Source organism: Sus scrofa, chromosome 6, assembly GCF_000003025.6.
Source record: "Sus scrofa isolate TJ Tabasco breed Duroc chromosome 6, Sscrofa11.1, whole genome shotgun sequence".
In the NCBI taxonomy this organism is placed as follows: domain Eukaryota; kingdom Metazoa; phylum Chordata; class Mammalia; order Artiodactyla; family Suidae; genus Sus; species Sus scrofa.
The window spans coordinates 160,875,435-160,889,492 of NC_010448.4; the positions used below are offsets into that span (position 1 = coordinate 160,875,435).

The window sequence follows — 14,058 nt, forward strand, 5'->3', positions numbered from 1 at the left end:
AACCCAACTAGCAATGATGAGGATACAGATTTGATACCTGGCCCCACTCAGTGCGTTGAGAATCTGGCATTGCCATGAGCTGTCTTATAGGTCACAGACACGGCTTGGATCTGGCACTGCTATGGGTGTGATATGGGCCAGCAGCGGCAGCTCTGATTTGACCCTAGCCTGAGATCTTCCAAATACCACAAGTGTGGCTCTAAAAAAGAAAAAGAAAAAAAAAAATTAAATTTATACCTGTGTGTTTTATAAAGAAAGGATTAGATATCTTGGGAGAGTATTCTTATGTAATCAATTCTAACTTTACAACTGCATTAAAACTTTATTTAACTTGGTAAAAGCCAAAATTTATTTTTCTTAACATGGTATGTGGAGATCAAAATTAAAGAATACAAAGTATCTATTTTAAAAAAAAAACAGGCATTCAGCTCAATCCTGGTTCCTTCAATATTATTGCCAAACTTCTGTGAAAGAAGCCTTGTAATAGAGACTAACAGCAACATAGAAGATGATTAAAAAAAAAAGCTCATTTACTAATTTTAACAATCTAGAAAAAAAGTTTGACTGTAACACTTGATGACAGACATGTTTCTAAAACACAAACATAAAGTAATATCACTGAAAATATTGCACAACTTCAGATGTTTCCTCCAAATTTGCTTTATGTAATTGGGTGGATATAAATTAATGAACAAAAACTTAAGCAAGATACATGTAACAATTTAACAGAACCAGATGATCTAATTTCTTTCAATTTTTCTCAAACTCATAATGGGGCTCAGAAGAAAATTAACCAACACAGATACTACTACAGTTGAATGTCAATTCTTTAAGAAGTGCTTATGACATACTAAATTCTTCTACAACGCAATTATGAAGAACCCTTCAAGAGACTTGTGTTTTCTATGTAGAAAAGTGTTAAGAGGCAAATATTCAACTCAATATAAAATAATAAGAAACATTTCTGATTTGTTGAGATTGCTTCTCTTTTTGCTAATGAATGACTTCTTTAGCTGTAATATCACTGAGCTGAACAAATATGTCACCTTAGAGTACATAAAGAAAAAGAAACCCATGCTAAATGGATAAAACATTACAACTACATCTTTACTAGGTCGTCTCTATCTACCTCTAACACTTCAGAAGCTCAGAGATTCAGAGTGTTCTTACATGAACTGCAAGAAAAAGATAAAGGAGAAATTCCTTCTTTGAGATCACAACTATGAAGTCATGTGGTTATACAAATTCTGCATTTGTGTGCAAAACATGAAACACAATTATCTTAATTCTCTCTGCTTAGAACTGTCAATTAGCAGGACTTTCCTTCCAAGAAAGAGAGACTGAGATGTGTTTTTTATAACTTCAAAAACCTCAGCACTACAGATAAGAGATGCAGTATCCTTTTGCTATGGTTCAAGACAACAGGGAAGAAGGTCACAGGAAAGAATAAATCAAAATTGCTACAACTGAGAAACTTCTCAGTTTTATCATGGTGCCACTTTCATTTTTACATAAGCATGGTGGCATAATTCAAGCTCAATTTCAGAAATCTTAATATTTAAAGTTTACCTTGACTTTTAATTATCACCATATTAACAACCAAAATTAGATAAAACACATACAGGAAAGGGTAATATTAAACCCCACTTTACTAGAGTTGGTTTCTTGACACATTAACTCATTCAACTTTTTTTTTTTAATAGAAAAGGGATAGTGCATCTCAGTTTGCTTACAAGCTAGGAGATCACTTTGAATTCTGCATTTCCTAACTGCAAACAGATTTAGCACTTATAACAGGTTATAAATAAACTGGTTTTCAAGCACAGAGCCAGCCCCAACGATAATACACTATTTTAAAAGACCTAAGGCAATGAATTCCATTTCCAATGGAAAAAAAGAACTGTGCAAACAAGCTTGAAACTACTTTTTTTTGTGCCAGTGTTATAAAATGTAGCTTTTAATAAAACCTTGACCCAAATGCCAGCAACTTCTGAAAAGAATTTAGGTGAGGGGAAGAAAGTTATTTCATTTAGGAAAAACAACCACTATCTTTTTCCTAATCTTCAAGACACACAATTTAAACATATACAGCTGCTGTAACACTTTACACAATTCCTATGTACTGGAGCAATATCTAGATACAATTATATTTTTAAACACTGGGTCAAGGCTTTACATAAAAATACCATCCTACTTTCCCCCCTAAGTTTCTAAAATATCACGTACTTTTCCCCAACATCTGCAGCCATTCAGGAATTTTTAGGAAACTTTTGTGCATGATCTTAATTCCTAATCCCTGGCTCTTTGGGCTCAGTGACAAAAGATCAAAACCACCAAAAATGATGGTTCACTTGAAGTCAGATGAGAGACCCTGGCTCAATTAGTCTCGTAGGATGAAAGCAGTGCTGCATCAACTGGCTCCATGCAGGAGGGGCACGTGAAGGATCTCATCAACCAGTCATCTATACAGTCCAGGTGATAGATGTGCATGCACGGCAGAAATCGAATTGGGTCCCCATAAACAAAGTCCATCATACAGATCACACACCTGTTGAGGGCGAAGGCAAAGAAATCAGAACGCATTTTTAAAGATGTGATCTACATAGAACTCTTTAACATACCTAGTATAAAGACAGTGTTAAAATGAACAGAAGAAAATATCCTGCCTATCATCCTACTACCTAAGCAAGCAGACTGAATTTTTTCCTAATAAGTGTTACCTAGCACAATCTCTTATTTCAATCACCTGGGAATTTAAAGCCTTTGAGAGCAATGAACAGGGCAACAAAAACAGTATCACATGGGGATCAGGTCCATTGCTAGCACTGTGCTTGTGAAACAGCTACAGATGACAGAAGACACCTGAAGGAGAATGTGAAGCTTAGTAAGTAGGAATCATGTTAGATTAATTTTGTTTACTTGAAAGGAGTTTTTAGTGTAAATCCAGGAGTAAGACAGTTTTCACTTTAATTACTATATGTAAAAACAGAACCACTAATTTCAGTGTACTTACTGGGCTGTTGCAGCCTAAAGGTCTCTTCATTAACCCCAGTTTAAAGCTCACTATACCTTTCTACAGATTCAAGAAGAACCCAACTCTGCAATGTTTCAGAAATCAATACTCTAGGTAAGATTTTCCTCATATCACTAAAACTCTTAGCAAACAATTTTAATGGCTGCATAACTGTTCAAAATATCCTACACCTCAATTTACTTAACTATTCCTCTACTGTAGTTTTCCACTAAATAAAACTATGCTGGCAGTTCCCTTATGGTGCAGTGGGTTAAGGATTCAGCATTGTCACTGCAGCGGCTCAGGTCACTGATGTGGCACTGGTTTGGTCCCTGGCCTGGGAACTTTTTGTATGCTGTGGACACAGCCCCCCCCCCCCCCCGAAAAAAAACCACCAAAAAACAAACAAACAAATCAAAACAAATTTAAAAACCCAACTTACGGTGAATATCTTTGTACATAAAGCTCTAGGGGTTGGAGTGAGTTATGTATTTTTGGACAGATTCTAGAATTAACTCTCTCAAATAGTTTAGGTCTAAAAGTTCTTGAGGAGTTCCCGTCGTGGCGCAGTGGTTAACGAATCCGACTAGGAACCATGAGGTCGCGGGTTCGGTCCCTGCCCTTGCTCAGTGGGTTAACGATCCGGCGTTGCCGTGAGCTGTGGTGTAGGTTGCAGACACGGCTCGGATCCCGCGTTGCTGTGGCTCTGGCGTAGGCCGGTGGCTACAGCTCCAATTGGACCCCTAGCCTGGGAACCTCCATATGCCGCGGGAGCGGCCCAAGAAATAGCAACAAAAAAAAAAAAAAAAAAAAAAAAAAAAAAAGACAAATAAATAAATAAATAAAAGTTCTTGACATATTGCCAAATTTCTTTCCTAGACGAAAAGGCCACCAGCAATGTTGGCACTAGTTCACACTTATTATCACTAGGTGAATCATTTTTAACTGACACTGTCATCCAAATGGACATAGGCAACATAAAAAACAGAAGTTGCACCATCAGTTACTTCTTACCTACTTTAATATGAAAATTTCTTAATTGCTACCTCTAAATATTTTCTTGCACAAACTGATTAAATATCTGCTTCCAAATGCAGGATAATATTTTTTAAAAACAAATCTCTGAAGATAGACCTTAAAAACATGTATAAATTAAACTTACTCCCGGATCTTTTTTTCTGATCCATCTCTTCCAGGGTCATAAACTCCTTTAGGCAGATGCTGTATAAGGCCTATTCTTTGAGCTATCCTAATTTGTTCCTCTTCAGTCAGCTGAGTTGCTAGGCGAGTCTGGCTAGGTGTTGGATGATAGACCGGAACTGGAACTTGTTCCTAAATTTTAAAAAATGGAGAAAAGAATTATTTTTAAAAAATATGTATCCTGCAGTAATGCTTTCCTTTTGTTTCTTTTTTTGGCTGGGGTAGGGAGCTTTGGGAGAAGGAGACCGGATAAGTATGCAGAAACGTGAGATTCTGTTTTACCCTGCCTTAACTTCTAGCATATCACGTGTTTAACGGATATAAACACAAAACTTTACTGAAAAACTAGCATGTTTTTCAGAAATGTTACCTGAAGTATTTCTACAGGAAGACCATATAACCTAGATATATTCATTCCTGACACACAGATAAATCAATGTAATTAATTAACCAATAATTCAATATTCTGTAGGCCATATTCAATATTCGATATTGTAGGACCGTATCCAATATTTTTTTTTGGGGGGGGGGTCTTCTTAGGGCTGTGCCCATGGCATATGGAAGTTCCCAGGGGTCTAATCGGAGCTGTTGCTGCTAGCCTACGCCAAAGCCACAGCAACGCCAGATCCGAGTCGTGTCTGCAACCCACACCACAGCTCACGGCAATGCCGGATCCTTAACCCACTGAGCAAGGGCAGGGACCGAACCTGTAACCTCATGGTTCCTGGTCAAATTCATTTCCACTGAGCCATGACAAGAACTCCCTGTATTCAATATTCTATAGGCCATAACAGAGTATTGTGACCTCAGTATACCATTATTTACATTAGAATTGGCCATTACAGAGTCTCCTTATTTGCAAACTTGTTTCTTTCCATATAGACAATAACTTTATTTTTAAATTTTTTTTTTGTCTTTTTGCTATTTCTTGGGCCACTCCCTCGGCATATGGAGGTTCCCAGGCTAGGGGTCGAATAGGAGCTGGAGCCACTGGCCTACACCAGAGCCACAGCAATGCAGGATCCGAGCCGCGTCTGCAACCTACACCACAGCTCACGGCAACGCCGGATCCTTAACCCACTGAGCAAGGGCAGGAACCGAACCCGCGACCTCATGGTTCCTAGTCGGATTTGTTAACCACTGCGCCACGATGGGAACTCCTCCTAAACAATAACTTTAAAATTATTATTTATTTGGAAAGACTGGACGATGTTGCAATAAACTTCTGTAACATTCCTTTTAGGTTTTAGGATACTTATATTTGGATATGATAATCCACTGAGCTCTTTCCTTTCAAATAGAATACACATCTGAGGAGTCAACCAACCACAGATCATGCAGTACTATAGCATGTATTTGTTGGAAAAAAAAAAAAATCTGCATAAGTGGTCCCATGCAGTTCAAACGTGTGTTGTTCAAGAGTCAATTGTTACTGTCATGAAATAATTTTATTCACACTCTATAAATTCTTTCAACAAATACTTAAATATCTATTACATGCTAGGTAATGGAGAATGAAGAGTAAATAAAAAAAAGTACCTAGATTGATGGAGGATGCTACTTTAGAAAAGATACTAGAAAAAACTCTGAGACATCTGAGACCTTAATGAATGCCAAGAAGATAGTGCATCTCTGACCTAGTGAATTCACTGTGGCTAGAGCCATTTCTGAGCCATCTAATATGGTGTTTCAGGCAACATCTCTACTGAATAAATTGACTTAGGCATAACGCTCTGAATCCATGTATGAAATTTTCACAGGAAATTTTATGTTAAAATCACAACTACCTACTCACATTACATTAGCAAACCTTATTTCCATTCATCCTGTAGGATCTCTAATATTTAAGTATTTGTTTACAATGGCAGCCAACATTTACAATTATGAGATTATGATTCCAGGAATAATTGCTAAATTTGTGTTAAGCTTTAAAAAAATTCTGTTAAATATCTTCCATAAATATCCATAACTAGCATCAAATGAGGCTGTTTTGAGCCAAAGGCTTCTGGGTTTCAAAATAAAATAACAGAGAGAGCACCCATAATGAAAGACTTTACAAGGCCTCAAGTATGAATATCCTTTTCAAAGAGAAATCTTAGGAGAAAATCCCAGAGACATAGATAAATTAAGCTCAAATACTGAAATATTTAATTCAAAGAAAAAGAGGAGTTCCCATTGTGCAGCAGAAACGAATCTGACTAGGAACCATGAGGTTGCGGTTCGGTCCCTGCCCTTGCTCAGTGGGTTAAGGATCTGGTGTTGCCATGAGCTGTGGTGTAGGTCACAGACTCAACTCGGATCTGGTGTTGCTGTGGCTCTGGCATAGGCTGGCAGCAACAGCTCCAATTAGACCCCTAGCCTGGGAATTTCCATATGCCACAGGTGCAGCCCTAAAAACACAAAAAACAAAAAAAGAAAAAAAAAAGAAAAATACACTTTACCACAGTGTCTCTTAAAGATATAATTATGCCCCTTTAAATTAGCATTATTTTAACACCCCCCTTTTTTTTTACATAGCAGAAATATCTTTTTCTTTAGGTAACCTCTTTTTTAAAAATTTTGATTTTTAAATTGTATTTTATGCACTTGGTTTAATAGTAAAATAGTACATGCATGCAGTTTACAAATAAATATGCATGTTAACGATTCATTCTCAAATATTTTCCCAAGAGAACTGTTCATTCTCAAATATTTCTCAAACATTTTCCCTATTCAAACAAGTTTTTTTTCAACTTGCATTTTTATTTTATTAGAGTATAGCTGATTTGCAGTGTTGTGTCAATTTCTGCTGTACAGCATAGTGACCCACTCATATAGATACATATATATATGTATACACACACACATACATACACACATACACATTCTTTTTCTCATTATCTTCCATCATGGTCTATCCCAAGAGACTGGATAAGGTTCCCTCTGTTATACAGTAGGACCTCACTGCTTATCCATCCCAAGTGCAATAGTTTGCATCTACTATCCCCAAACTCCCAGTCCACCCCACTCCCTCCCCCTCCCTTGGGGCAACCACAAGTCTGTTCTTTATGTCTGTGAGTCAGTTTCTGTTCTGTAGATATGTCCATTTGTGCCGTATTTTAGATAAGTGATGTCATATGGCACTTGTCTTTCTCTTTCTGGCTTGCTTCACTTGGTATGCGAATCTCTAGTTGCATCCATGTTGGCTTCAAATGGCATGATTTTGTTCTTTTTAATAGCTGAGTACTATTCTATTGTATATATGTACCACATCTTCTTAATCCATTCGTCTTGTCAGACTAATTTAGTAAACCCCTTTTCCGACAATAGTTTCTTATCAAAGGCAATTCAACTTAAGACTTTATGCCTTTTCTCTGAGATTGAGAACAAATTTATAAAGACCTCAAAACACAGTAAATTCTTTATCAAATAATCAAGATTATATTCTTTGGTACAAGTAAAATGCCAGTAGTTCAAAGTTTCATGTTTTATGAATTTCCACATAAAATCAATGGCTACTTTCATACTTGTAGCTCATTACTTAGGAAATAATAACCAAGCATGTGAATGCTTATCAGAACTATATTCTTCATCCAAATACTTTAGTTCATATTATATGTAATGATATGACATTATCATTAAATATGGCTCTTGGATGAAGATAATCTTGAGTCTAAGGTAGTCCTCTGCCACTTAGAGTGACCATGTTCAAGTGATTTAACCTATCTGATTACCCTACTTTATATGGCTGCTATAAGACTTAAATGGAAAGAAAGACAGTGAACTTCAGAATGGCAGTAACTCAATAAATAGTAGCTATTATAATTAACATTTCATTTGAAGAGCTATACCTATGACTACAGCCCAATTAGCTGTTTCCTGTAAGTTTCACACTGTGTCCATCTCATTGCCTTTGTTGGTGCTATTTCCCAACCTTCTCCTGAAGGGCTATTGGTCCACATTTTACCTTGTCTGGTGGGTTGTTGACAGAAAGGTTTCTCCAATCCTCCTCCCTGCCACTCAAAATTGATAGACTCTGCCTCTAGACTCAGCTTAATTACATAGGTGTCTACCTATAAAAGTATTCAAACAATTATACAGTGAAATTTCAGTTAACAAGTGCAGTCATCAAGAGAGAGAAGACTGTCAAATTCTTTCAGTTTTCACAGAGGAAGGTAAGTACAAAACTGACTCCATTTCTCTAGCACAGCCAGAACTAGCACCTCTGGTTTGGATAGATATTCATCTCTTGGAGCATTTATACCTAGTAGGTGAACTTTGAATACAGAAGGGCTTTATAGTTCATAGTAAAAAAGACTGTCCCTGTTCCGTCACTTATTAGTCACAACACACTGACCAAGTTACTCAACTGTTATGAGCCTCAGTTCCTCCATGTGTAAGGTACTTGGACTACTGTAAGAATTAGATGAGAATTCCAAGTGTTGTCCTGGTACAGCAAGAGATACACATACAAAAGCTCATTAAATAAATGTTACCTGCTATTATTACAGCCCTACTATTATATAACTATAGAAAGTATTCCAAAGTTTTAAAAAATGTGTTGAATTTTCAATTTTAGTGTCAACTATGCCTCAAAGAAGAAGAAAATGAAATAAAATTTAATTTAAAAAGATGGAATTCCTGTTGTGGTTCAGTAGGTTAAGAACCTAACTAGTCTCTGTGAGGATGTATGTAGGCTTGGTCCCTGGCCTTGCTCAGTGGGCTAAGAATCTGGAGTTGCCACAAGCTGTGGCACAGGTTGGAGACATGACTCGGATCTGGCTTTGCTATGGCTGTGCCGTAGGCTGGTAGCTGCAGCTCCAATTCAACCCCTGGCCTGGGAACTTCCATATGACTCAGGTGTGACCATTAAAAAAAAACCTTTTTTTAAAAAGATAAAAAAAAAAAGAAGAAATGGTAATCGGGTCAACATACTGTACAGCAGAAAATTGACAGAACACTGTAAACCAGCTATAAAGAGAAAAATTAATTTTTAAAAAAAAGAAGAAATGGAACTAGACTATGGCAGAGGTAAGCAAAACTTTTCAGAAAAGAATCTCAGAATTCACTTAAGAACAACTCTCCCATTTTATAGGCCCAAGTCTGCCTATAGTCACATGATTACTGACAATGTTGGAAAGTTCTGGGCTTCCTTTTAAGCCCGCAATTTTCACTATACCATGCTTGGTTGATGGACAGCAAGAAGATTTTAAATTAAATGATTTGGGTTTTGTCCATTTACATTATACTGAAATGACATTTAAGACAGCCATCAAAATAAGGAATTTCTAGGAGTTCCCGCTATGGCACAATGGGATCAGCGGCATCTAGGGAGCACTGGAACGTGGGTTCGATCCCTGGCCTGGTACAGTGGGTTGAGGATTCGGTGTTGCTGCAACTGTGGCTTAGGTCATGACTGTGGTTCAGATCTGACCCCTGGCCTGGGAACTTCATATGCCTCAGGGTGGCCAAAAATGGGGGGGTCGGGAGGGAATTTCTAAGAAAGGTTTTTCACTTGCAAAAAGATTTTATAATTGCAACAATTTTTAGAATTTAATAATTTCAAGGAACCAGTTCCTATTGTGGCACAGTGGGTTAAGAATCCAACTAGAGCAGCTCAGGTCACTGCAGACTGTACCTCAATCCCCACCCAGTTAGTGGGTTAAGGATCCGGCACTGCCACAGCTGTGATGTAGCGGAGGCTCAGATTCAACCCCTGGCCCAGGAACTTCCATATACCACAGGTGCAGCCATTAATTAAAACAAGAAAAACTTCAAGGAACTTGATCAAATCAATCTCTAAATTGTGTCTGTAAAGCAGATGACTAAATAGAAAAATAAATTCCAAATTTTATCTAATCATGCTTTCTCTGCCGGTCCTGGAACTCTTGCTGGCTATTTTAGGTAGTTCTTTTTTTTGGTCTTTTTAGGGCCATACTAGCAGCATATGGAAGTTCAAATGGCTAGGGGGTGAATAAGAGTTATAGTTGCTGGCCTACACCACAGCCACAGCCATGCCAGATCTGAGTCACATCTATGATCTACTCAGCAGCTCACAGCAACACTGGACCCTTAACCCACTGGGCAGGGCCAGGGATCGAACCTGTGTCCTTATGGATAACTAGTCAGATTTGTTACCACTGAGCCACAATGGGAACTACCTTTAGGTAGTTCTTATCATAAAATTGGAGAAGGTCAAATAGTGGAATGGGACTGGGATGGAATGTGACCTAGGAGGGATGAGAGTCCCCCAGCCTCATCCCTACCTGAAGTACCTTTGTAGAACCCTAGCAATCAGTGGAACACAGTTTTAAAACCACGACTACCTACAAATATGGGATTTTCAGTCTGAAAAATTAAATTATAAGATTTTGAGTCTCTGATACTTACTGTAGTGACATAAACCAAGTCTCTTAATATCTTTGAATAAAGGAGACAATAGCACCACTTTAGAGGGTGATGATACAGTCAAATAAAATAATACCAGAGAGCTTTGTAAATATCAACATTTATAAGTTATTCTAACCCTTTGCTTTCTTCCCAAATAACTCTGGTTTGCAGACTTCAAGCTGCTGTTGCCCCTGGCTTTGGTCCTGGCTTTCTGGCTAGTCTCTGAATATAAGAAGTTCATTGGACTCTGCTGTAACCCCTACCAGCTCAGATCTTCAACCCTTGAATTACAATTCCCAGTCTACTTTTCTGATTCTCAGTCCCAGTCCAACTGACCAGTCTTGAGATGCTATCCACAACAAGTTATGACTCATATGAAGTCAGAAGAACAACTAGTATAAGACTATGGGTAATAAGGGACTCCTAAATCCTTGACACATACCAACTACAAATAAAATGACCCAAACTGTTTGAGAAGTAATAATCTTTAAGCATGTGCTTTTTAAAAAGGCTAGATTTCTTTAGTCTTATGGTTCACATATGGGTACAGAGAACAAAGAAAGTAGAACAGAGAAGGAAAGCTCTACCTCATGAAGAAACATATTAATAGATAAGCAAAAATCTCATACACATTACGGAGGTACTCTACTTGGCATTTTTTTTGTTGTTGTTGTTAAACCAAAAGATCCCTCTAGATACTTAGAATGATTCACCATTCTAATTTCAGTTCACATGCAACTTTTCAGAAACCCTCTATAGGGAAGGAAGTGACTAAGAACTCCTGATATTTTAAAGATGGCCTTACCCCTCTTACCGTACATGCACAAATTCCCATCATACTTATCTGAAATGATCTAAAGTATGAGTTATTAATCGTTTAGTAACTAGAGATCCAATGTCATTTTCTAAGCAAAATGGAATCTTGCTTCCAAGGCCAGCTAGAAGATACTGAACAAACAAGATATAAAAACAGCAATTTAAAAGATTTGGATTCCAAGACAAATTTTCAACATTCCCTTGAATGTTGATGGCTCACTGTCCCTAAACTCTCTGTGTGAACAATATGATTTATGCTCAACACCTGCTTTCCCTTTGAGAGTCTGGAATTTTAGTATATGCTAGGCAGTACTTTTGGGCTTCCCTGGTAGACAACACCTCACACATGTTGGCACAATTCAATGCTGGAGAATTAAGCACATTCTACATGACTTAATTAGGAGAGAACTCTTGGAAGTCTGTGCCTTTTCCTATGAACTTATGCACCTTTTCCCTTTAACATAAGGGAATTCTTTTGCAGTAATAAATCATAGATGTGATTATATTTATATGCTAAGATCTATGACTCCTCCAATGGAATTGACATTCTAAATAATGTTAAGTGATGGACGGATAGTGCCTGCATTGACTCCTTTGTTTTCAAATAGTTTATATACTGATGTACATTAGAAATGCTTTGTGGAAAGGTGTGTTTTGACAGTGGCAGTTATACAGTACATGTGTTTTATTTCTTTTTTCAAAACAATTTAAAAGAATATTTTGAACATTTATTCTTTATCACAGAGAAAAACACCTTTGACACAGAGATGTTATGTGCTGAACTATGTCTCTTTCTACTTCCACAATCCTTCTCAAACTGAGAATTTCTATGCCCTCTACCTAGGTTAATAATAGCAAAGTACTGTGGAAGGAACAGAGACGTATCATAGAATTTACCTCTGGCATTTATTAGGTAAGTGACTATAGGCAAATTACTAAGCCTAAGGTTCTTCATCAAAAATGAATAGAATACCTATCTTTAAAAAGAGTGTTATAAGGAATAGCTAAGAAAATATAAGTACCAGGAGGTCCCATCGTGGCTCAGTGGTTAATGGATCTGACAAGGAACCATGAGGTTGTGGGTTCCATCCCTGGCCTTGCTCAGTGGGTTAAGGATACGGCGTTGCCGTGAGCTGTGGTGTGGGTTGCAGATGCAGCTCGGATCCTGCCTTGCTGTGGATCTGGCGTAGGCTGGTGGCTACAGCTTGGATTGGACCCCTAGCCTGGGAACCTCCATATGTTGTGGGAGCAGCCCAAGAAATGGCAAAAAGACCAAAAAAAAAAGGAAAGAAAATGTAAGTACCAACTGTGACAGCGTTCGTTATCTGGGTCTTCTTATAATGACACCCCTAGTCATCCAAGGTAGAAACCTCTTCCCCCCCTCCCTTTATCCCCATCATCTACTTAAATGTCTTACAACAACCACAAAAACAACAAAACCTGAGGAGAATCCAAGGAATAGCATTTGCTGTAAAGAAAGACAGTAATTTTAAATTAAAATGTCACTCAGGGAAAGAAACGCAGTATCACAGAAAGGGTCAGAATAATAAAGGAACAAAGGATTACAAAATATGCTGAGGCTGAGCAAAATTTTCAAAAGACAGGGCTAGTCACACAAAAAAACAAGGTTTGACCTTCTGATGAGAAAAATCTGAAGCATTCCAGTTGTTAATAAATAATGAAGCATCTATACAATGATGAATGTTGTGAAAAATAAAATGGACCACAATCTCAAGGGGTCTACAAATCAAGAAAGACAGAAACAGATTAAAGTGTAAACATGTCTATCTGAAGTAAGGCGCTAAATTAAAAGTTGGACCCAGTTTAGGGAATATGATACAATTTCAGAAACTAAATAAAACAATGCAGTGGGGAAGTGCCTAAATAATGTGCTGAGGCTGGAAATAGTACAAGTCTGGTTTGTGGCGAAGGAAAAATAAAGTCACTGCTAAAGAATGCAGCTTGTCACCAAAAGCTGTATCCTTTGCTCCAGTAGGAAATAAGAGTCAGCTCTTCTGATTTTCTCCTTACAGCCTTACAAGCTGCTGCTGGCAACACCCCCTCCCCAGCTGCAGTCTCCTACTGGGAATGTTTTTTCTGAATTTTGCCAGACTGAAACTTAAGGCCATAAAATGGAGGATTTGGAATCAATGGTCTTAATGCATATTCTAACTCTGATAGTCAATGAATCTTAACCAAAAAAAAAAAAAAAAAAAAAAAACCCAAACCAACAAACGAGCCAACCAAACCCCAAAGATCAGCATTAATGCAGTTCTTGAACCATGAAGGATAACAATTACACATACAGAGGGAAAAAAGGCCAGCATCCCAGATATTGACAAATGATACGTTTAATGAGAAAATATACAAACCAGAGTGATCTGCGTGGGAAAAGAGCCCTGTTTCCAGGGTTGTGGTTTTGTTTGCTTTAAAAAAGAAAGAAAGAAAGAAAGAAAAAGTTGGCTTTTTTTCATTTACTACATAGATATTCACTAAGCACTTACACAGGGTTATACACAGTATCCTAACTGGTGCAGGGCTGGTAGGCATTATCCCCACAGGCACTCAGCATTAGTAAATTACTAGATTAAATCTATCCAAAGGTCAAGATAACAGAAATCAAGGTCATATTTTGAGACTGGGCACAAATTACAGTATTT

The 14,058-nt window shown here is 37.6% G+C and overlaps 1 protein-coding gene across 1 annotated transcript in view; it reads right to left on the reverse strand.

Moving 5' to 3' along the window:
* Window positions 434-14,058, reverse strand: part of RNF11 (ring finger protein 11) — a 35,846-nt gene continuing 22,221 nt past the window's right edge. The window contains exons 2-3 of the mRNA XM_003482086.4: window positions 4,176-4,345; window positions 434-2,548 (exon numbers count right to left, since the gene is read on the reverse strand). Of these exons, the coding sequence (XP_003482134.1) occupies window positions 2,377-2,548; window positions 4,176-4,345 (342 nt within the window). The 3' untranslated portion in view covers window positions 434-2,376. The remainder of the gene's footprint in view (window positions 2,549-4,175; window positions 4,346-14,058) is intronic.